At 37.5% G+C, this 24,254-nt stretch overlaps 1 protein-coding gene across 1 annotated transcript in view; it reads left to right on the forward strand.

Annotated features, from left to right (window-relative positions):
• The window catches only part of LOC132863714 (cadherin-12), a 68,959-nt gene that overhangs the window by 33,509 nt on the left and 11,196 nt on the right, over positions 1 to 24,254 (forward strand). The window contains exons 6-7 of the mRNA XM_060896674.1: positions 17,092 to 17,345; positions 19,167 to 19,303. Of these exons, the coding sequence (XP_060752657.1) occupies positions 17,092 to 17,345; positions 19,167 to 19,303 (391 nt within the window). The remainder of the gene's footprint in view (positions 1 to 17,091; positions 17,346 to 19,166; positions 19,304 to 24,254) is intronic.

Below are 24,254 nucleotides of genomic sequence, written 5' to 3' on the forward strand. Positions count from 1 at the left end.
TCTGTACTTCTTTTTTATACAGTACATCTCTCTCTCTCTCTCTCTCTCTCTCTATCTCAAAGTCTCTGTTCAGGTAAACTCAAAGGTTACTATATTTTATTTGTGCTAAAAACAGATCCATTTAGAATCACACCGAATTTGTTTGTTACTTCAAATCTTCAATGCTCTAGTATGCCGAATACTTATACTTGTAATTGTACTTAAATTTCCCCTACATACCATCACTGCATATTCATTTAAAATGTGTTTATATGCTGTTATAAACACAATGGCAAAGGGCTGTTAAACTAAAATCATGAAGCCATGATAAACTGACAAGAACACATTTATATACAGAATATGCTAGAAGTATTATAGTATTATTTCTGTAATATTAACAGAATATATATTACTTATAATTACTTACCGTGTGAAAAGTGTGAATAGAGTCGTATGCAAAAGTTTAGGAACCCCTGACAATTTCCATGATTTTCATTTATAAATATTTGGGTGTTTGGATCAGCAATTTCATTTTGATCTACAAATAACTGAAGGACACAGTAATATTTCAGCAGTGAAATGAGGTTTATTGGATTAACAGAAAATGTGGAATGTGCATCAAAACTTAGACAGGTGCATAAATTTGGGCACCCTTGCCATTTTTTTTTTTTTTTATTTGAACACCTGTAACTACTTAGCACTGATTAATTGGAACACACAATTGGTTTGGTGAGCTGGTTAAGCCTTGAACTTCATAGACAGGTGCATCCAATCATGAGAAAAGGTATTTAAGGTGGCCAATTGCAAGTTGTTGTTCTCTTTGACTCTCCTCTGAAGAGTGGAAACATGGAGGCCTCAAAACAACTCTCAAACGACCTGAAAACAAAGACTGTTCAACATTATGGTTTAGGGGATGGTTACAAAAAGTTATCACAGAGATATAAGCTGTCAGTATCCACTGTGAGGAACATAGTGAGGAAATGGAAGACCACAGGCACAGTTCTTGTTCAGGCATTTATGCAGAGGAACAAGTACAATGTTCTGGAATGGCCATTCCCCAACATCTGTGGGGTGATTTGAAGCGGTCTGTACAAGCTCGGCAACCATCAAAACTAACTGAACTGGAGATGTTTTGTAAGGAGGAATGGTCCAAAATACTTTCATTCAGAATCCAGACACTCATTACAGGCTATAGGAAGCGTCTAGAGGCTGTTATTTCTGCTTAAGGAGGCTCTACTAAATATTGATGTGATTTTTCTTTGAGGGGTGCCCAAATTTATGCACCTGTCTAATTTTGTTTTGATGCATATTGCGCATTTTCTGTTAATCCAATAAACCTTATTTCACTACTGAAATATTACTGTGTCCTTCAGTTATTTGATAAAAAAAAAAAAAAAAATGAAATACTTTTGCATACGACTGCATGTGTATGCAAGTGTGTAGCCATATATGTATACAAAATAGTACTGACTCTAAATATTTTCTTATTAAACAGCAGTAATAGTCGTGGTGCTACAGTGGTTCTACGTTCACACAGTATAGAAATGTGCTACTGGCTTCCATTAAGAACTTCTACATTTATATTACTTATTTTTATTATTACATTCATATATATATATATGAAGTGAAGTGACTAATAAATTAATGCAATTAAATATTAGTACATAAACCATATAGAACAATCCATAATGCATTATTTGCTAACTACATCCTGACTACACACTAAATACATAAATTGCAAAAAGCACAACAGGTCAAAAGGCAATAAGTAAGATAGTATAACACACACATACATTCTTAGATGTAAATGTACAGTAGAGAACATGTTGCATCGGTAAAAGTACAGTACAAGGTGGTATAATTCCCAAAAAATGAACAGTTATAGTTTCTAATTTAAAATAAAATCACATTTCTTTCAAACATTTGATACTATACTTTTCAACAATCACCGTGTTGCATTATGGGATTTTAGTGAACATTCTTCTCAGCTTATTGGATTGGTTTCCTTGATAGTATACATGCGATTACTTGTTCAGTGAAAGCGTGGCAATCATGGGGAATCTAAAGTGCAATTAAAAAGCAGTGAGCTGTGGGGAATCGATCAGTTTAATAGTATCATGTATGTCTGGCTCATAGCCTCAAATCTCATTTAGAATCAGATATTTACATTTTACATTTACGGCATTTAGCAGACACCCTTATCCAGAGTGACTTACAACTGAGCAACTGAGGGTTAAGGGCCTTGCTCAGGGGCCCAGCAGTGGCAGCTTTTTGGACCTGGGGTTTAAACCCATGACCTTCTGATCAGTAGCCCAACACCTTAACCACTGAGCTACCACATGTGTATATATCTGTGGGATATAAAACCTATACTTTATACTTATTGACTCATCTTCAGTAACCTCTTTATTAGGGCCTGAGCACCGAATGGTGCGAAGCCCTATTGTTTTTCCTCGGGAGTATTATTAGGGCCTGAGCACCGAATGGTGCGAAGCCCTATTGTTTTTCCTCGGGAGTATTATTTTTTTTTTTTTTTTTTTTTTTTTTTTTTTTTTTTCCCACACATTGGCCAATTGGGGTCCCTTAACATGCTCGAAAACTCTTGAAATTTGGCACACACGTCAGAGTCGCGCGACACAAGGATTGGACAAAGGTTGGAATACGGGCGTGGCAGGGGGGCTCTGTAGCGCCCCCTGTAATGCAAAAACAAACATTGGTGCACAGATCGGGCAATTATGTACGCACATGTACGAGAGTTGGTACGCATATAGATCTCATCGACCCGAACAACTTTCGCGCTCTAAACTATGAGCTCCGCCCAACAGGAAGTCGGCCATTTTGGATTGTTTTATAAGTGCATGCGGTGAACTTTTAAATACTCCTCCTAGGGAATTCATGCGATTGACATCAAACGTTGTGAACATGATGCCAAGACATTGCACTTGCTAAATTGCGAAGGGATTTTTGATATCTCGAACGGTGCTGCCATGGCGAGGCGACAAAGTTATGGCGAATTCAGAGAAACAGGAAGTGTCTAATATCTAAAGCAAAAAATGTCTTATTGGGATGACACGCGGTGTGTATGTTCGGCCAAGGATTCCGATCGCATCGATGTGCCTATTGTGAATCTCGGACATAGCGCCACCAACAGGCGCCAGGAAGTGTGTCAGTCACAACAGTTGCATGTGGTGAACTTTTAAATACTCCTCCTAGGGAATTCATGCGATTGACACCAAAAGTGGTGAACATGATGCCGAGACATTGCACTTGCTAAATTGCGAAGGGATTTTTGATATCTCGAACGGTGCTGCCATGGCGAGGCGACAAAGTTATGGCGAATTCAGAGAAACAGAAAGTGTCTAATATCTAAAGCAAAAAATGTCTTATTGTGATGACACGCGGTGTGTATGTTCGGCCAAGGATTCCGATCGCATCGATGTGCTTATTGTGAGTCCCGGGTATAGCGCCACCAACAGGCCCCAGGAAGTGTGTCAGTCACAAAGGTGGATTTTTTCACAGTTGCATGCAATGAACTTTTAAATACTCCTCCTAGAGGATTCATGCGATTGACACCAAAAGTGGTGAACATGATGCCGAGACATTGAACTTGCTAAATTGCGAAGTGAGTTTCGATATCTCGAACGGTGCTGCCATGGCGAGGCGACAAAATTATGGCGAATTCAGAGAAACAGAAAGTGTCTAATATCTAAAGCAAAAAATGTCTTATTGTGATGACACGCGGTGTGTATGTTCGGCCAAGGATTCCGATCGCATCTATGTGCTTATTGTGAGTCCCAGGTATAGCGCCACCAACAGGCCCCAGGAAGTGTGTCAGTCACAAAGGTGGATTTTTTGTCAGCTTCATGCAGTAAACTTTTAAATACTCCTCCTAGGGGATTCATGCAATTGAGACCAGACTTGGCCAACATGGTGCAGAGATATTGCAGATGCGAAATTGCGAACGGATTTTTGATATCTCAAACACTGTTCTCATGGTAACGTGTCAAACTTTACTTTCTTTTTCAGGCATATTTAAGTCTTTTGGCGTGCTTAGATTAACTTGAAATTTGACACATACATCACATTTGTCGGCTGTTAAGTGTGGACAAAAAGGTCAGACAAAGGTGTGTCTCTTAAGTGGCTCACTAGCGCCCCCGTTTGTCTAAAATGTGGGGTTTCATTTACCTACAGTCCCCAAATGGGTCAGTAACAACATAAAATAGTCCACTGATATTTACCCACTTGATGCACTTGCCCACCGTGCAGTGTTTTCTGGAAGGCACCGTATAGCGATGAACAAACGTGCGAAGGCCCGTCATCGCTGCTTGCAGCTATATTTTATTTATTTATTTATTTATTTATTTATTTATTTATTTATTTTATTTTTTTCCCCACACATTGGCCAATTGGGGTCCCTTAACATGCTCGAAAACTCTTGAAAATTGGCACACACGTCAGAGTCGTGCGACGCCAGGCTCGGGCAAAGGCTGGAATACGGGCGTGGCAGGGGGGCTCTGTAGCGCCCCCTGTAATGCAAAACCAAACATTGGTGCAAGGATCGGGCAATTAAGTACGCACATGTACGAGAGTTGGGATGCATATAGATCTCATCGACCCGAACAACTTTCACGCTCTAAACTATGAGCTCCGCCCAACAGGAAGTCGGCCATTTTGGATTGTTTTATAAGTGCATGCGGTGAACTTTTAAATACTCCTCCTAGGGAATTCATGCGATTGACATCAAACGTGGTGAACATGATGCCGAGACATTGCACTTGCTAAATTGCGAAGGGATTTTTGATATCTCGAACGGTGTTGCCATGGCGAGGCGACTAATTATGGCGAATTCAGAGAAACAGAAAGTGTCTAATATCTAAAGCAAAAAATCTCCTATTGTGATGACACGCGGTGTGTATGTTCGGCCAAGGATTCCGATCGCATCGATGTGCTTATTGTGAGTCCCGGGTATAGCGCCACCAACAGGCCCCAGGAAGTGTGTCAGTCACAAAGGTGGATTTTTTGTCAGCTGCATGCGGTAAACTTTTAAATACTCCTCCTAGGGGATTCATGCAATTGAGACCAGACTTGGCCACCATGACGCAGATATATATCTCAAACACTGTTGCCATGGCATCGTGTCAAAGTTTACTTTTATTTCAGGCATATTTAAGGCTTTTGGCATGCTTAGATTAACTTGAAATTTGACACATACATCACATTTGTTAAGTGTGGACAAAAAGGTCAGACAAAGGCGTGTCTCTTAAGTGGCTCACTAGCGCCCCCGTTTGTCTAAAATATGGGGTTTCATTTACCAACAGTCCCCAAATGGGTCAGTAACAACATAAAATAGTCCACTGATATTTACCCACTTGATGCACTTGCCCACTGTGCATTGTTTTCTGGAAGGCACCGTATAGCGATAAAAAAACGCGCGAAGGCCCGCCATCGCTGCTTGCAGCTATATTTCTTGTTAGAGTTACATTGAATCGAATGATACATACTGCTTGGAAAATTATAGGAGTGAAAGAATTGACACCATTGCAAACTATGTACGAACATGTCATTGTAAGACACGCTGAGAGGATTGTCTGTGATTTTTCCCATGTTTTGAATATGGAGTATGAGTTGCCTTCTGGCAGGAGGTTCAGAGTTCCTGGCTGCAGATTAAATAGATTTAAAAACTCTTTTATCCCAGTGTCGGTGAAGTTGGTAAATAGGGGAAGGACATAGTTGCTATTTTATGTATTCAATATCTTGTGAATTGTATCTGTCTAATGTGTGTACTGTATGATTGCAGCATGGGTGATGGTCCAAGACAAATTTCCCTACTGGGGACAATAAAAGTTTACCTTACCCTTACCTTACATTGATCAAGAGCATATCCTCGGAACACTTGTCAGGGCAGGAAACCCCCATAAATTGGACTCTAGTACAACCAGAAGAATACACACATTTGGGAAATTTTGAGTAGCCAGTTCATTTTAGTGTATAGACTTGTGGGAGATATGAGAAAGTATCCCTTGTTGACACTGGGAGAACACATAAAGGTTCACACAGACTCAGGAATGAACCAGAGACCTTGGAGATCACCATATCAGATATATCTACGCAGTGTTCAGCAAAATAGTGTAATAGAAATGCTGCAGGAACAATGCAGTGCAGACTAAGCAGCATTGTGCTCTACAAACCAACACTACAATATTCCCCAAATCCCCTAAAGTGGGTCAGATGATGATTAGTCATCAGAAATGAATCACTATTTCCTCCCACTGGTTAGTACAAGTAATGAATAAGATGCAATTCTAGTTATGTGAGTGTGTGGATTTGTTAGGTAGCATATTTAGTTCTTTTAGCATTAGGTTTAAAACATCCATGAACTCTAATTAAAATCAGTCTAAATAAAAGGTAAAGTTTGGAATGGAGCACAGTGGCACACAGGCAACAGTGTCTATTATAACTTGTCCAACCTTTAAAACTCTCTTAAACTGTAATTTCACTTTTCAAAGTCAGTGGTGGGCAAATAACCCTCTTATACTAATGGCCATCATTTGAGCTCTCACCATATCACAGCCACTGTGAGCCATTCCATCCTTCCATTAAAAATGTCATTAATTTCCTGTTTGAACTGTAAATCTCTAGAGAGCATGTTAACTGCTAACAGCTCTCCTGGTCTTGATGAGTTACAGTCTTTAGTGCATAGGAGATGATTGAACAAGACCATGATGGGCTCAAGCACCCAAAGAAATGGTTGTGACAGCTAGGAGCATAATTAAAAAGAGGAAATGAGGTGGTGTGAATCACACATCACTGATTATGTTGTTCGGTTAAAATCTGGTGCTGTTTTGTGTGTAATGTTGATTTCCAGAGTTATTTCAGGAGTGAATAATGCCACCTATAGTTAAGTTTTGGGACTTGCCACTTTTGGACAAATGCTTACCTGCAGCAACACCTTGTTCTATATTTATAATTAAGCCTTACCTAAAGATTCCATGAGCTTGAAGAAGAATATGCATATAGCCTGAACAATAAGAAAATAAGAAGAAAATAAGAAAACCGAGTATGTGTTTATACTTAGTTCACGGTAGCAAAAAGTCTGTTAGTTCGAACAAAGTAGGAGTGAGTGATTTGTTCTTAAAAAGTGAGCTCAAAGAAAGCAGACTGATATTTATGCAAAACAATGAGAGAAAATGTGAGATTACACTGACATTTTACTCTGAGTATGTTAAAAGAACAGTACGTAGGTGCAAAATGGAATATTGGTGCATATCTTTTAAAAGGAGATATTTTAAGTCTTAGTGATAAAACCTTCAGCAGTGAAAGTGTATGCCTGTGCATGTTTTGGCACATGTGACAGTGTAGGAGTAATTACACATTTGACTGCTTAACCAAGTAGTTAATTCTCTGTTTAACACATTTTTAAAAAGCACAATTGTGTATTCTGTTTAGTACAACTGCTTCTATAATAAGGTAGCATATACGCTGCAGATTCAGACAGGAAACAACACCATAATTTACCCCCTCCTTACTATCAGTCTGTTAAATCCATTATTTAAGGTGACAGACTCTATTTTTATATGAAGCCTTTATATACTGCTTTCCTGTATGTATGTATGTATGTATACACGTATAAACGTGTGCATACTGTAATGATGAGCCAGCAAGAGGATGACCAGAATCCAGTTGTGAAATTTAATAGAGAAGGCAAGTAAATCTAGAGTCAGTAAAACAGGCAAACAAGCATTAGAATACAAAGAATGTCTCGGTGTGTACCAGGAACTCAAAATACTTGGCACAGAGAATAGTGTGAATACATATTTTAGGTATGCAAATCCCAAAAGTAACCTAGAAATGGATCAATATTTGGGCAAGGACTTCTTCTGGCACATGTTCTAGGAACACCTCCAGATGTTCTACAGGGCCTGTTCCGGTGTCTTGGAATGGTTTGTCAGGGTGCAATCTGTGGATCTCCATAGTGAGTGACAGGTTTTGGATGTCATGTGCGCTCATCCAGGATCTCTCTTCTGGGCCATATCCTTGCCAGTTTATTAGGTATTATATTTGGCCTCTTCTCTGTCGGGAGTCCAAGATGGGGTGCACCAGGTAGGTGGGGGAGCCATCAATGTCTAGAGGAAGTGGAGGTTCTTCATAGGAATCTTCTGTGGCTGTAACTGAAGGTGTGGGCATCACCGGCAGTTGACCCGTAGACGTTGGTGCCATATGGCCCTCTAGTGGCGCATATCGGACCTCTAGAGGCGCATGTTTTATACAGCATCTAACCCAATCATCCATGGCTGGTACAATAGACAGGTCCCCTGACTAGGGTGGTTGTTATCCAAGCACAGTGAAATGACATGAGGTCCATGAAGGAGTGACTGAGGAATTTCTGTGGAATTTAGCCTATGGGAGGAACTTGCTCTAGAGCTGCAATTCTTGGCTGCAATAGGACTGTTGGGTGCTGGATGTGAGAGTTATGTTGATGCCCAGTATTTCACAGAATGCTTTCCAAACAGGAGTGGTGAATTGGGTACCTCTGTCTGACACAATGTCCTCTGGAAGACCATAATTGTGGAAAATGTAGTGAAGTAGACCTTGCTATTGTCCATCGCTGTTGGCAGGCTATTGAGAGGCACCAATCTGAAGGCCTTTGAGAACCGGTCAAAGATAACCAGGACTACCATATATCCATGGAAATTTTCTGAGGTTCATGACAAAGTTTATGGTGATAAATGTTGTCACCACTGCTCATGTGCTTCCTTGAACGACAATAGCTCTGGGTTTCCAATGTTGTAAGTGGCCTTGGCACAGGTTATGTTTCTGAAGAAGAAAGTACAAGGAAACAGTTTGCATGGGTTGCTGTGAATGTTGCAAGTGGCTGCACGTGGTGTTTCTGGACTTGTTAATGGCTTCTGATTCTGGCCGTCTATCTATACTGATTCTTCTTGATCTTAGTGCCGCTTTTGACACTATAGATCACTCAATTTTGATCACCCGCCTAGAGACTATCTTTGGAGTTTCTGATTCTGCATTAAAGTGGTTTAAGTCCTACCTCTCTGATCATAACAGTTTGTTGTGATGGGTGACTGCAAGTCTGAGGTCGGTGTAGTGCAATCTGGTGTTCCTCAGGGATCAGTTTGGGGCCCATTACTTTTTAGTATTTACATTTTTCCATTTGGCCAGCTTTTAAGATCATTTGGTCTTAACTATCACTTTTATGCCGATGACACTCAGATCTATATACGTTCAAAACCAGATATCAATATGCCTGTGTCTTTTCTTTTTCAATGTTTTACTTAGATTAAGAAATGGATGTCTGAAAATTTTCTTTGTCCTAACAGTGACAAGACTGAAGTGAGGCTTAATGGTTCACCTCATCAGTTGCATAAAGCAGAGTCCATAATCTTAAGTGTGGATGGCTCTGCTTTACAATTCCAAACTAAACAAAAGAATTTGGGGGTAATATTTGATGCCAATTTAACATTTGTCTCAGAAACATTAACAAATTACGTCCCATGTTGATTTTCTCTGTGGCTGAAAAGTAAATCAACACTTTTTTTTGTGTGTATTGATTGCTGTAATGCTTTGATGGCAGGAGTTCCTAAAGCTACCCTAAGTAAATTACAGTTGGTACAAAATTCAGCTGCTAGAATTCTGACTAGGACCAGTGCAAGGGAGCACATCACGCCTATCCTGGAAAAATTGCACTGGCTTCCTGTTAGTTTTCGTATTGATTTTAAAATTCTCATGCTCACTTATAAGGCCTTGAATAATTTGGCCCCTCAATATTTGTGTGAGCTGTTAACCCTCTATATTCCTACACGTGCTTTACGCAGCTACTAAAGCTGGTCTTCTAACTATCCAAACAACACGACTAAAAACTATGGGTGATCTGGCTTTTTCTTCTTTGGCTCCCAAATTGTGGAATTCCCTGCCCTCAGAGATTAGGACTGCAGAATCCCTGGGTGTTTTTAAATGCCACCTTAAAACTAAAAAAAAAAAAAAAAATGCTTTTTTGTGATTACTTTGTTTGTTATTTATTGATTTTTTTTTTTTTTTTTTTGTATGGTTAGTTTTAGGGCCTGTAATATTATGTCTATCTGTTGATTTAATCTTTATATGTTAAGTGCTTTGAGATGCTACTTTTAAAGGCGCTATACAAAATAAAGTTCAGGTGACAGGTAATGTAGAGGGATGAACCTACCTAGGTACTCTTGGGAGGTGATATGTTCAGAAAAGCACAATTGATAGCACAATTCCAAGGTCGGTGTGGAGGCACATGGGTTGCACGCACCTTTCTAAATACCTGTAGCAGATCCTAATTTTCCTTCGGGATTATAGTGTTGTTACGTGGCTCTGGGTTTTTCACTGTGGTGGAGAGACAGTGGCTCATAAACTGGCTTTGGAGGCAGTTGTTGAAGCAGAAAGTTGACCAATGGGTGAGTTCTTTGTCCAGCCAAGAGTGTTGGGGGTTGTGTACCTGAAGTCTAAGATGATCTGGTTGGAGAGAGCAGATATGATGTATCAAGCTAGCTTATTTTCTATGAACCCATAATGCTTGACATCTTGTATTTCACTAATTAGCTGAGCCGAGTCTTTGCCTATACTATAACTCTTTGTATAGCAGCATTGCAATCTGGACATCTAATGGACATCACTGCAAATTGGTGAGTGAAGAAAGAAGTGCTTTTATTTTTAGTTGTAATATTGAAACCTGACCGGTATGCCATACGTTTCCAATTATGCAATGCCCCAAGTGATGCCAGAGTTGTCATGGAAATAAAAACAAACAAATTAGCATTAACATCAGTAAGCTTAAAACAAATATTACAATTTAACCATGTTTAATGTGATTCAGGGTATAGCTTTTCTGGCATCATTATTTCCTAAAGCATACTATTACTTTTTTTTTTTTTTTTTTTTAATGACACTAAAACAATGAAAAGTAATCATTGGGTTTCTGCTTCAAAATCTAAGAAAAGCTTTCCAGCAATTGTCTCAGGTGTTTGATATAGCAGACACAAGCACATGCGGCCCACACGCAGTACTGCACAAAAGGTGCCACTGATGCCCTGGGGACCTCCATAGGAAGCTGAGCATGCTTCCACTTAACGCATCCTTGTGCTTGTTTTAAATCCATTTGTTCATTCACTCTAGAGGGAAAGTAAGAAGAAAGAAAGCAAAAGAAAAAATAGACAGCCCAAAAAGCATTTGAGCTATTGTAATAGTGCACTCAACAAAAACAAATCCAGGCCGTATTAAAAATGCAGCATCCTTTTTTTGGTTTCCAAAAGAGGAAAACACCAGGGAGAAGCAGATGGGTCTCCACAGTGTGAGCATTCTTGTAAAGAAAACAACAAAATGAACCAGGAGCTACACCAAAAGAAAAGACTAATAGACATGCTTTGGCATGTAGATGACAAAAACAAGTTTTCACTTAACCATATCGTTAATTTTTTTTATAATACATGCAGGAACTAGAGATGCATTATTGCAAGATATGTGTTCTGTTTGATGAATAAACACTATAATAGACATTGACCACAAATGGATGAATTTCTGAACAGCAACAGATATCAAAAAATAAATTCACTTATGTTATGTTATTCATCGAGGGGGGCACGGTGGCTTAGTGGTTAGCACATTCACCTCACACCTCCAGGGTTGGGGGTTCAATTCCCGCCTCCGCCTTGTGTGTGTGGAGTTTGCATGTTCTCCCCGTGCCTCTGGGGTTTCCTCCGGGTACTCCGGTTTCCTCCCCCGGTCCAAAGACATGCATGGTAGGTTGATTGGCATCTCTGGAAAATTGTCCGTAGTGCGTGATTGCGTGAGTGAATGAAAGTGTGTGTGTGCCCTGCGATGGGTTGGCACTCTGTCCAGGGTGTATCCTGCCTTGATGCCCGATGATGCCCGAGGTAGTTCAGATAAGCGGTAGAAAATGAATGAGTGAGTGTATTTTTCTTAGAAGTTTAAGCAATAGTCTATGATGTTTGCTGTTCATTATGCAACCACCACGGGCATGGGCGTCGGAAACAAATAAAAAGTGGGCCTGTCCTGTCCCACCCACATATAATGGTTCCAACACCCATGGATTTCAGGAAGAAGGAGCGTGGTCAATGCTGTAGGTAAAACGTGGAATGGAGTTTAATTTATAAGGGCATTCCTCAAGCAGAATGGATTCGACTGGCGGCACTCTGAAAAGTAATAAAAAAAGACATATGCGCTGAATAGAGACGGTAAAAGTGGATGGGTCCAATATTATTGGTCTTAAAAAGTGGGTGGGTCCTGTCCCACCCACATATAATGGTTCCGACACCACATGACCACGGGTATCGGATTTGGATCGGTCACGCACCACCGATACCCGATCCACTCAAAATGCTTGGATCGGCGCCGATACCGATCCGAAAAATCTCGGATCGGTGCATCCCTACTCCTAACTGCAACAGTCGCAGATCTTTTGAAATTGTTTACCTTTAAAAGCATCACGGTTAATTGAAAGTACCCATTATATGCCATATAATATGCGATAATATAAAGACAACATAAACATATTTTAAAAGGGCCAATTGCTTTGTGTGCTTCTCCACATGTACATTATGGTGATCTACTAGAACTATGTCATTCTATCATATTTTCTAGGCTACCATCAAATGAATATTACACAGAAATGAATGTTTTAAGGTATGAAATCTATAAAGTACATCATTGTTTAGGAACTTTAAAAAATGGTACAGTTGAACAGGCTATCCTCTACGTATATTATTATACAATCTTATGAGCTCTATTACTCAGTAAACAACCTCATGCACTATAATTGTAAATACAAAGTGCATAAAATGTTAAGTCAAAATATTCTGAAATGTGTGTAGAACATTTAGATGGTGAGTAAAGACTTATCTACACAAAAACACCAGTGTAAGCCCTGAACGAAATGGCTGGATACTCTTAAATGTAGAAGATTTACACAGTAGGTTTTTGATTGAAGTAAATGATCCATATTGACAGCCTGGGGATTGCAGTTCTTATAGGATTAAAGTAATTGAACTGTTTCACTGTATTGTTTATCATAAAGTATATGATAATCTCATATTTGTGTAAGCAGGCAGGACCAAAAGATGACTTATTTAGCAATAAGCACATATGTTCATGATTCTTTGATTCAGGCCTTACATAGACAATTATTCAATTTGCACAGCTGGTGTTGATGCAGTTGGTGAAGATCTGTGAATGTCTTTGCTGGCTTCTACAGCGGGTGCAATGAGAGATCTCATTATCATATCAAAGACGTTTTGAGTGTGAAGTCCTGAATTCAAAGTGTCTCACTTTGGTAAAGTTTGAGCAGTTTCTCTCTTCCTCTCCTCCCCTGTATCTTTAAATACATAAATAGATAAACACGGTGAAAAGCCTATTATGAATCAATCATTTAGTGTCATGTCATTCACTACATAGGAAACACAATATGAAAATAGGGGTTGGTCAAGTAAACACACTGTATTGGTAGAAGGGAGTGTTCTTTCAAACAAAGGTGTTTTAATGACTTGTATTCAAATGTATGTACAGTGTGTGAGGCACTGGAAGTGTGGGAAAAAAGAACACTTATTTGACCTGTATGCATTACATTGATAAGACTCCAATTCACTAATTGTATATGTTGACAAGTAAATATTATAGAAGTAGCAAATAAAACACATGGTATGTTTTTTATATTAACTACACAGATTCATAAAAAACGTTGCATGTGCTACAGTACTGTATATATTCAAACTGCCTACTAAATACGCTGTATGTAAAGATCAAATTGTTGTTTAAAAGCATAACATATTAACAGCAATGCTGTCAAAAACTCTTGCACCAAAGAGAAAATGAAAAGTTTAAAAAGCAAGATCATGTACAGTATTAATGAAGTGTCTATGTCTGTGAATGACTTTATAATTGGTTTAAATGAAATGATGTACAGAATAAAGATAACAAGATACAACTTCATTTTTTTGTGTTTGACAGTGGCATTGCTAAACAAAAGCCAGTCCTGTTTAATATGCTGAATTTCTTTGTTAAATTATAATTACGGTAATAACTTCTTATGATGATATGCTTGATAAAATTACACACACAATCCAAGCCATCCGCTAATTGTCCATCGAAGTAAATATGTAATTAGGTGTACTTTCCTTTTCCCCACCTTTTTAGAGTTGACCTTCCCTTAAATGCATATGTATGAGGTTGGCAAAGTGCATTTTTTATGTTGCATGGTGCATAAAGTCTAATTTAAGGTTTGCATACCATTTTTGTCCTTAAAGTTATTTTGCACAAGATACAGCCTTATTATGTCTGGGAACCAGCAGAAACATCTTACTGCATCTGGCGTGCAATGCTCAGATGCGTAAATGCTCAAATTACCTATAAAATTTCATCCATCAGCTCAATATCATAGCATCTTCTTTCTGCCTCTTGCTGTCTCAAACACTCTTTCTCTCTATCTCTCTCTCTCTCTCTCTTTCTCTCTCTCCACATATCTACATATCTCTCTGCAGAATAATTAACTAGGGATATTGCTGTGATGTGGGCAGTTGCACATGCTACAGTAAAAGGGCAATGATGCACTTGACACTCTTGCTTGGCTTGCCCTCACAACCCTCAATAATTCGACAGATTCTTCTGACATTTAATCAGCTTGCACATCTACTGCTGAAGAGTGGTCAGAAGCAGAATGGAGGATCTTTTTCCCTTCCTCCCTTCCCACCATCATCACCACAGCATATTGATTTCCCAATTTCTCCTTAAGGCAACCCATCAGCAGTTCAGAAAAATGTCGTGGCTTATTGGAATCTCATTCACCTGATAAATGAGGGAATATTCATTCTGGACTGCCATATGACTTTAGTCAAAACATACCGATTGAGCAGTTTTCAGCACACTGCCAAGGAGCATGATGCATAATGTGATATTGCCATGCTTTTCATATTTGAAAAGTGGACAAGCCAGTGTATATTACATTGAAACAGTTCCAGCTGTAGTTCTTACTTTGAAAAGGTAATTATCAGCACAATCCCAGTTTTAAATTTCCATGATAATGCACATTCTCCCTGTTAGGGAGTAAAGTTGTTCATAAACTTTAAATGGAGACTTTAAAACTCATTCTAAACTTTACATTTCAATGACATTGCATACACACAACTGCTGTTTTTGCAACAATCAAATTTGAAGAATGATTTTATATCTTCCCAACACCTTTTGTTGACTTGTGACTGATCCCCATGAGGTAAATCTTTTATTAAAATTTTTTTTTTTTTTTAATAAAATAAAAATTTGAGAATTTTTTTTTGAAATTCATATACTGTCAGGTGGCTGCAGATAAAATGTTTTGCATTTACTCTCACTCACTCATTTTCTACCGCTTATCCGAACTACCTCGGGTCACGGGGAGCCTGTGCCTATCTCAGGCGTCATCGGACGGAGTGCCAACCCATCACAGGGCACACACACACTCTCATTCACTCACGCAATCACACACTAGGGACAATTTTCCAGAGATGCCAATCAACCTACCATGCATGTCTTTGGACTGGGGGAGGAAACTGGAGTACCCGGAGGAAACCCCTGAGGCACGGGGAGAACATGCAAACTCCACACACAAGGCGGAGGTGGGAATCGAACCCCCAACCCTGGAGGTGTGAGTTGAACGTGCTAACCACTAAGCCACCGTGCACCCCTGTTTTGCATTTAAAAAAATACAAAATAGCATTTAAAAAAAGCATTTTCTCTAGTGTTCTCTATCCATTGTATCTTGTGGGTTTGTGTGTGTGAATGTGTGTGTGTGTGTTGTGTGTGTATGTGCACGCATGTGTGTGTGCGTGTGTGTGTAGGTTTCTTTGACCTTTGTGATAAATGCTGTGGGATTTCTCAAACAAGTGTGTTTTCCACCAAAGAATGTTCAGAGAAACAGAAATTGATGTCAGAAAACTCTCAGGGTGATCTCGGGCATCACAAGTTCGCTTATATCTCCTTGTAGCCAAAGATATGACCCACACAATTGGCTTTCAAAGAGTCTTTATCTTTTTAGTTTCTTAAACAATATTATATTCTATCAACTAAATTCATATTGGTTTATACAAATGACTTGTGGATGATTTTATCTGGTTAACACTGATGAACATAGACTCATTGTAGTGCAAAATTTATTAATACAACAAGTAGACAGACAGACAGACAGACAGACAGACAGACAGATAGATAGATAGATGCTTGCCAAATCCCATGCATACAGTTTTAGTGCAGCTGAATTTTTTTCAATTTACAACTGCTGTAGCTCATCATGCAAACTAGATGCCCTCTGTGTGAAGTGAAGTGGCGCTGATGTGAAGTGGTGAAAATGGTCACCCATAAAGCTGTCAGAAAGACTGAGACTGGAACTAAAGTAAGACTGGGAAATGCAAGTTCAGTGCAAAGATAATATGTTAATAAATGAAATAAATGAAGCTTTCATTAAATAGCGACTCATGACAGAACAGGTAAGCAGTGTGAAAGATATTTAACTGGTTTACATATGATTTTATTTTAATGGATTTAATGATACTGAAGGTGTTTTCAGAAGGTTACAGTATGGCATATAAAACTGACGATTAAAATTTTAGACTTTTTACATTTTCTGTACTATTTTAATAATCAGAAACATACTCTAAGCCATGTTTAATGTATGAAATTGGGAAGTTGATTACATCAGAAAACTGCGGGTGAAAGTACTCTGACAGGGTTGCCAGATTTGATTGACAAATTGACAAGCAGTAATAGAAGAAATACTATTTTTAAATCATTTTATGAAGGTTCTCATATTGTCATATTTTTAGTCTGAGTTAAAAATTGGCTATGAGAATCAATACAGTATGCTAGTAGTTTAAATGTATCTCATTTCTGACACACACCTGGCAACACTGCCTATAACACACCAATAAACACACAAATTTACATGATATCTATGAACACTAGCTTGATGCAATGACTAGTACTTAGATATTCACTTACGCTTCATTGATTACACTCAGAAGGAGCAAAGAATTGCCTGCATTAATATGAGTCATATGCTAGATTATTTATTTATTTGTTTTTGTTCTTCCACAGCCTCTAGACTACGAGACAAAGAAGGCCTATACATTTACAGTTGAAGCATCAAATGCACACTTGGACCCACGGTTTCACAGTTTTGGTCCTTTTAAAGACACAGCAACTGTCAAGATTAATGTTCTGGATGTGGATGAGCCTCCTGTTTTCAGTAAACCATACTACACAATGGATGTTTATGAGGACACACCAGCAGGCACCATTATTGGAGCAGTGACTGCTCAGGATTTGGATGCAGGAAATAGCTTGGTCAGGTATGTATCTGAAAACACACATAGGATTGTAAAATAATTAACGTGTCGGGACTCCATGAGCTAACAGAACAGTCTACCATTGACCTTCAGCTGATTTGAGATCTTGTGATTGGATAGGCTATAGCAATCGATCTAAATCATTTCCATGCTCATTAAATCATTCAGTAAACCCTTCTGTCGTTCGACAGTAGAGACCACACCCATCTGAATGGAAATGGTACGTGGTAGGATAAAGTTAATAAGTTAGAAGTATTCCTCTAATAAGACAAATAGATCTTGACTGTGTCGGGAAAATCACTCACATAAAGTTTTTTCAGAGTGATCCATCTGTATTTTTTTGTAAGAGACTAGACTGCTTTCTCTCCTCATTCCTTTATTTCTCACTCCAGGTTAATAGAATTTTTTTTTTCCTCCTGATAGTCCTGACCACAGTATAAGTGCTACGTGATGGCTCCAATGCTCTGATGGCCAAACAAATAACCCCTTCTCCAGGAGTTACTTCAATATATACATTTACTTTTTGTCCATGTTGAATTATTTAAAAACTTTTAGCATTGTTCTCTGGTGCTGCACTCACTCACCACTAAACAATGCCATTGAATGCACCCTTGTGTATGGAACAGCTTTTAAAAGTCATGCCTTAGAACTCTATATGGAAAGCACATACTGTAATGCCTGAAAGAAGAAAATAGCAAAAGCATCCTTTGCTAACTTCAACACTTTTCAACCTTTTTTCTATTTCAGCTAGGAGTTTTGAACATATTCATAGGAAAGCTTTTCTCATTCTAATGCAGATTATTTTCTCTCCGAAAGTCTCCATCTCATGAGGATCATGTGCATCCAGTGCAGATTTTAAATTTCAGCTCCTTGTGACCTACATGTAGTATATATCTTCTAATGCGAGGATGAACACCATACAAACATGCATCAGTTTTTGAGAAAGCCTTAGAAACAATCCATAACTTATTGTTCCCTCTTAATTGGACAAGTAATCAGCAAGCAAAATCTTGTACTTCTATGCTAATGATTTCCAATTATACATTTCCGTTTGGACAGATTCAGCAGCACAGCTATGCAAAATAGATGTCTATGTTATCTACACAAATGATTGCATACTGGATTCTGGTAATATAGACGTTTTTAGTATTTTCACAATAATATTGCTGATAAAATTTCAAACAATTTTAGTTTATATTTACTCCATAAATGAAAAAGATCTTGAAGAAGCCACACTCACTGTTGTCTAGGTGGGTAGCTATAGCTCACAATGATTTATAAATTCCTGTTAAAGGTGCATCTGATGAAACTGGCTTCCCTCATCATCCTTTGACATGCTTTCTTAGATTTAAAATACCAGAACTTTTATATTTATTTCTGGTCAGAATCATAAAAAAAATTATAATTTGGCATGTGCACTAAAGATCTACTACCTACTATCATTACTGTAATACAAATTTTATTGTAATGATTTAAGTGAGACTGGTTCTAGATGTTTTTTAGAAGAATTTTACATGCTTAACACAGTCAAAGCCGAGTGATACAAACAATGAAACATCCCAGTTTGGAATGGAATTGAAATTTCACTTATCTAATCAAACTGGTGAACCAGAAACGTACAAATTACTATGTAACATACTCTAATATAGCATCTCTCAGCCATAACCATTTGATGCTTCATTCATGGATGAAGCATCTTTTTTTAATGATCAAGCTGGAAATTATGGCCGAATGTTACCCATTTAGGTTTGTCAGTAATGTGAATCCTATAGAATCTGTACAGTTATTAGTAATTGAGGTTTTTTTTTTACTTTATCCCTGTAGGTATTCTATTGACTGGAAAAGTGACCTGGATAGCTTCTTTGACATTGACCCTGTAATAGGAACTATCTCCACTAACGAGCTTCTGGACAGGGAGACCAGAGTCCAACATAACATTACTGTTGTGGCAACTAAAGTTAGTAAGTATGCTTACTTTTCCCCAAATGGTCTCAAAGTATTTAACGATGAGCTGAAATATTATGTCTCCTTTGAATGGGTTTCATTGTTAAAGTGTCTGTCTTGTTGCTTTGACCTTATCAGTTTAACAACATGCTCATTTCCTTTCTACGACCTTCAGCTGTTACTGTAGCTGATTAAAGCGGTTTTATTCTCCAATTTAATTAGTTATGCAAGGTAATATCTCTTAAATGGTCTTCCTAGACAGCGATCAAGTGTTAATTACCAAACGATTTTTAACACCTTGTTACATGTTTTAAAACTACAGTGCTAAATTTAGCCTTAATGATTTAAGGCTAGCAAAATTAAATACGTATAGAAATGTATTTAGATTGTATTTAGAAAACCAGAAAATTCTCATGACCCCATTAAAGTTAATGTCTTACTGTATCTCATGCTGCTGATATGCTAATTACAGTTAGTTAATGCTAATTTGTAGAGTTGTTGGGAGATGAACAAGTCTGTAAAACTCTGGTTCTCTGTTGCAGTGAGACTTGTTCATTCAGTGTTGGAAGCTCACATCGATAATATCAGTCGTTAGTAGGCACTGATAGTAAAGAGAGAATCTTACAGAATTAATGTAATCCCAGGGCTCACATTAAATCACACCACCGACTGAGCCATAGTCCCAAATTTAAAAATGTACATTGATTTAATTTTATTAAGATTAGTAAGATGAATAAGATGAATAAAGCTAATAAAATCAACTATATTATTATTATTATTATTATTATTATTATTATTATTATTATTATTGTTGTTGTTGTTGTTGTTGTTATTGCTATTATTATTATTGTAATAATAATAATAATAAGAAGAAGAAGAAGAAGAAGAAGAAGAAGAAGAAGAAGAAGAAGAAGACAAGTTACAAGTTTTGTAAATATCATATATCACAACTTAAAATTTGCTTTATAATCCTGCAGGCAAATACCCAGATGCTCTCTCTCTCTCTCTCTCTCTCTCTCTCTCTCTCTCTCTCTCTCTCTCTCTCTCTCTCTCTCTCTCTCTCGCTCTCTCGCTCTCTCTCCCTCTCTCCCTCTCTCTTTATCTCTCTCTCTCTCTCCTCCTGAGCCAGGTGCAGTCACACATGTTGTAGAATAGAGAATATGAAATCAGAAATAATACTGCTGACGATACTGTCTGAGATGATGAGTCAGCACTGTGTCCTAAAATAGTGCACTTGTTGCTGGTAATGAGAAGCATGCTCTTGAGACCTTGTTTCTGTTAATGCAGCAAACGTGTGGGCATTTGGCTGCGTGAAATTAATTAGAGGCTAGTCAGCTTGTGAACCTTTAAAACAGGCCACGATCTCTAATATCATATTAGCAGCAACTATGACAATCTAGAAAATCTCCCATCTATTCCTACTCCAAACGAATTCCTTATGCAGCATACTGAGTTTAGAACCTTAACAGGACCTCAGGCCCAGTGATAAAGTGCAAAGAGCTAGGCATAGATGAGTCACTTAAGAGCACGGCACCATCTAGTGGATAAAGAAATAGAACTAAATTCACTCAAAATAAATAGCAAAGTGCTTATGTCTATATGACATTTAAATTGGTACATTGACAAATTATTATTATTATTATTATTATTATTATTATTTTCATTCACAAAAGCGAATGTTAATATCATTTATTTTGTTATGTTTGTTTGAGAGCAACAGCTATACAAGAGTTAAAAAACTAATTTATAATTAATTATAAATGACAGATAAATCACAGTTACAGTATATAGTCACGCATCCCTCAGGGCATGGTGCAAAGCCTGAACTCTTATTATGTCATGTTATTTGACTTCATTCAGCATTTTTTTCAACCTCCTGTTGTTGCAAAGACTCATTTATTGTATGTGTGCATTTCTAAGCCTTGTCTTCTAGCCTTCTATAAACCCTTACTATAGGCTATGACAGTGATTTTTGGATTATGAACACAATGCTATTTTCACACTTGCATCATAGATACTAAGTCATATACTTAAAAAAATAAAAGGTAAATATTTCTGCACAAATGTCCGTGGAATTAAATATAGTTTTTCACTAAAAATAAATTTCCTGATATTTTTCTTTCTGACTTAAAGAAAAAACAACCTATAGCCATCAGAGAATGGTCATAAATCTACTGTAAATGACAAACTGGTGACAAACTGCACCAATAACCTTTAATGTTGACAGCCTTTGTCTGGATCTCTGGCAGGATCCTGGCAGTGTGCTGACATTTAGCTTCACACCAGACACCACAGGCCATAGCTCCATTTAGTCAGAAGACAGAGAAGACATTTTGTGTGACAGGCTTATCGTTTCACACAGCTGGGCCTTGAACAATTTAGTGTAGTTAAATTCATTGTGAAATTTCAATCAAATAAGCAGGACAGGAAACATTGAAAGGTTTCTCATTATAACTTACTTTAGGTTGAATGGCATGGCTCCAAACTTCAGCAGATCTGACACAGAGACGCGACGTCTTCGCAACCCCTAAACACACCTATAAGGACACGCACACACACACGCACACACACACATAATTGCACTCACTAACACACACACACACACACACTTCTACACATCACTGTATTGCCAGGAAGATTGCTTTTCTCCATCAAGGTCAGCCAAAGGTCTTGGCTGTATATGGGACCCCAGAGGGGATGAGTATAGATCTCTTTTTCTCTAAGCCATCCCTTTAGCCACCACAAACTCATATCACGGATCAAATCTATAAAAGTTCATTCCACACTGATGTCCCCACTGCACCGCACACACAGAATTCAAACAACATCATGGCTGTAAGTAATCAAGTTTAACACTGTAGGTCTGCTGGGTTCACTTTGACCTGGCTTTCCGTGTGCTAGCCATGTCGTCACCTGGGTGACATTATCTCCTGTTGTCAACCTCTGAAAGCTCCTATTTTTTTATTTTGTTATTAATCATAAAGTTGTAGTAACAGCAATGAATTTTCCAGAAACTACTACTAAGGGTTGTAATAGTAATAATAAGCGTGATGTAAATCTTCTGGCAGTTTAAGAAGTAATAGGTGACAGAAGAATATTTGAAATATAATCACTAATCAGTCTGAAAAGTTATTTAGGTTTATATTGATAGCACAGCATTACATCTTTTAAGAACATACTGAATAGTTCTGTCTTTTTAACTGTCTGGAGTCTGGGGTGTTTTTGGATGCTGGAGATATTTTGACGTTTGTTCAATGAAATAAGTAACTTATTTCAGTTACTTATATTGAATTTATTTCAGACTCTCTAAACTATATTCAGCACAGTTTGTGCTACAATAATTTGAGAGCAACGTGTATTTACATGTTTTGAGAAAATCTAATTTAAACTTTCATTTTCATTCATTTAAATCTAAGTTTTAGTCAATAAATAAATAAATAAGGGCATTGAGTTATAGATGAACAATGTAGTGTAGCAATGCATTACTGTAATTTGTAATAAATGTTAATGACTGCACGCTACGAAGCATTAGTTCAGCATGAGTAAATATTTAATTTATCATTTAGAAAGTATTGCTTGTACAGTAATAGGCATTAGCAAGCAGTTTATAAAAGTCATCATAAATGCTTTATTCCTGATCATATTTTATTCGTACTTCATTATAAATATACCACTATGCACTCCTGGTTGCACTTCTGGTTCTGGCAGATGCTAAATGCATTTCACATGTACTTTACACAATGACAAACTAATCTATTCTAATCTAATCTAATCTAATCTAATCTAATCTAATCTAATCTGTACCTATAATGTATTTTATTCTTGTATATACATAATTTATAAATGTTCAATTCATCATTTTTCAATTAAATAATAATTACATATAAACCACTTTTTAGGGCAAGTAAATGATTAATATTAATATTAAAATGTACATTTACACATCACAGTTTATAATAACTGCACTAATTTAAATTTGTTTCCTAAACTCATCTTTAACTCTAACACTAACTTTTGGAGCTGTTTATATGAACTATTTGTACATGTGAATTGTTGCCAGTTTGCCATGAGGCAATGTCTGTGGTAGTTAATGGCTCTTTTGACTCCTTAAACTGCCAGGAGACTTTTAATAAGGACATTAGTTTCACTCTGGTTATTGAATAATTCATAGCTGATATCAATGATTCATGGGTATTTATTCAAATCTACTAAGCCCACAAATAGCATAATATCTAGAATGTTTCTATGCATCTTATTCATTTATAACTTTTGTTTGTTTGTATGTTGGCTGTTTTATTGACTCTAGATGTCCCTGCTAACTGATAGCAGTAATATCAATTATACGCTTAGCTAAAGATTTCGACGACTAGTTAGCTAAGGTTACTGCATCTTGGTTTTCAAACGTCTGACCCTCTGAGATTGAGATTCTCATGAGTGCAATTTCTAAAGAATAAGTGACTGAAAGTTTCGTTTATATATAATCCTCATTGTAACCAATTAGATTTTGCAACTGATCTAAACATGTTCAAGGTCAAAAGAAGATCAAACATCTCTGTTTTTTAACAGCTTCCTTCCTTTTGAAGCATATTATTAGGGTATTATAGGCATACAAATAAGTGACCTGAACTACTAGACTTAGTTAGTGGTGGAGGCATCGCCGAAGAATCCATAATAACCAATATAAAGATGTTTTAATGGTCTTCTGTTTCTCATGCATGTGAAATACAAGATGTAAATTTAATTCTGCTTCTTTACTGAGTGTTTCTTAATATGACCACATGATGTCAGTGTTATACAGTTGATAAATTCTGTCCAGCTTTGGAACACCATAAGGCTTGACATAATACATATGATGTATTAGTGTGTTGTGTTGAATTCATGTTACAAAATTGTAATCCTCAAGGTGTCTTTCTTACAGACCCTGAAGCTTTCTCTTCTTTCTGTTCTACATAAAAATATTATTTGGTG

Source organism: Tachysurus vachellii, chromosome 2 (genome assembly GCF_030014155.1).
Source record: "Tachysurus vachellii isolate PV-2020 chromosome 2, HZAU_Pvac_v1, whole genome shotgun sequence".
Classification (NCBI taxonomy): Eukaryota; Metazoa; Chordata; class Actinopteri; order Siluriformes; family Bagridae; genus Tachysurus; species Tachysurus vachellii.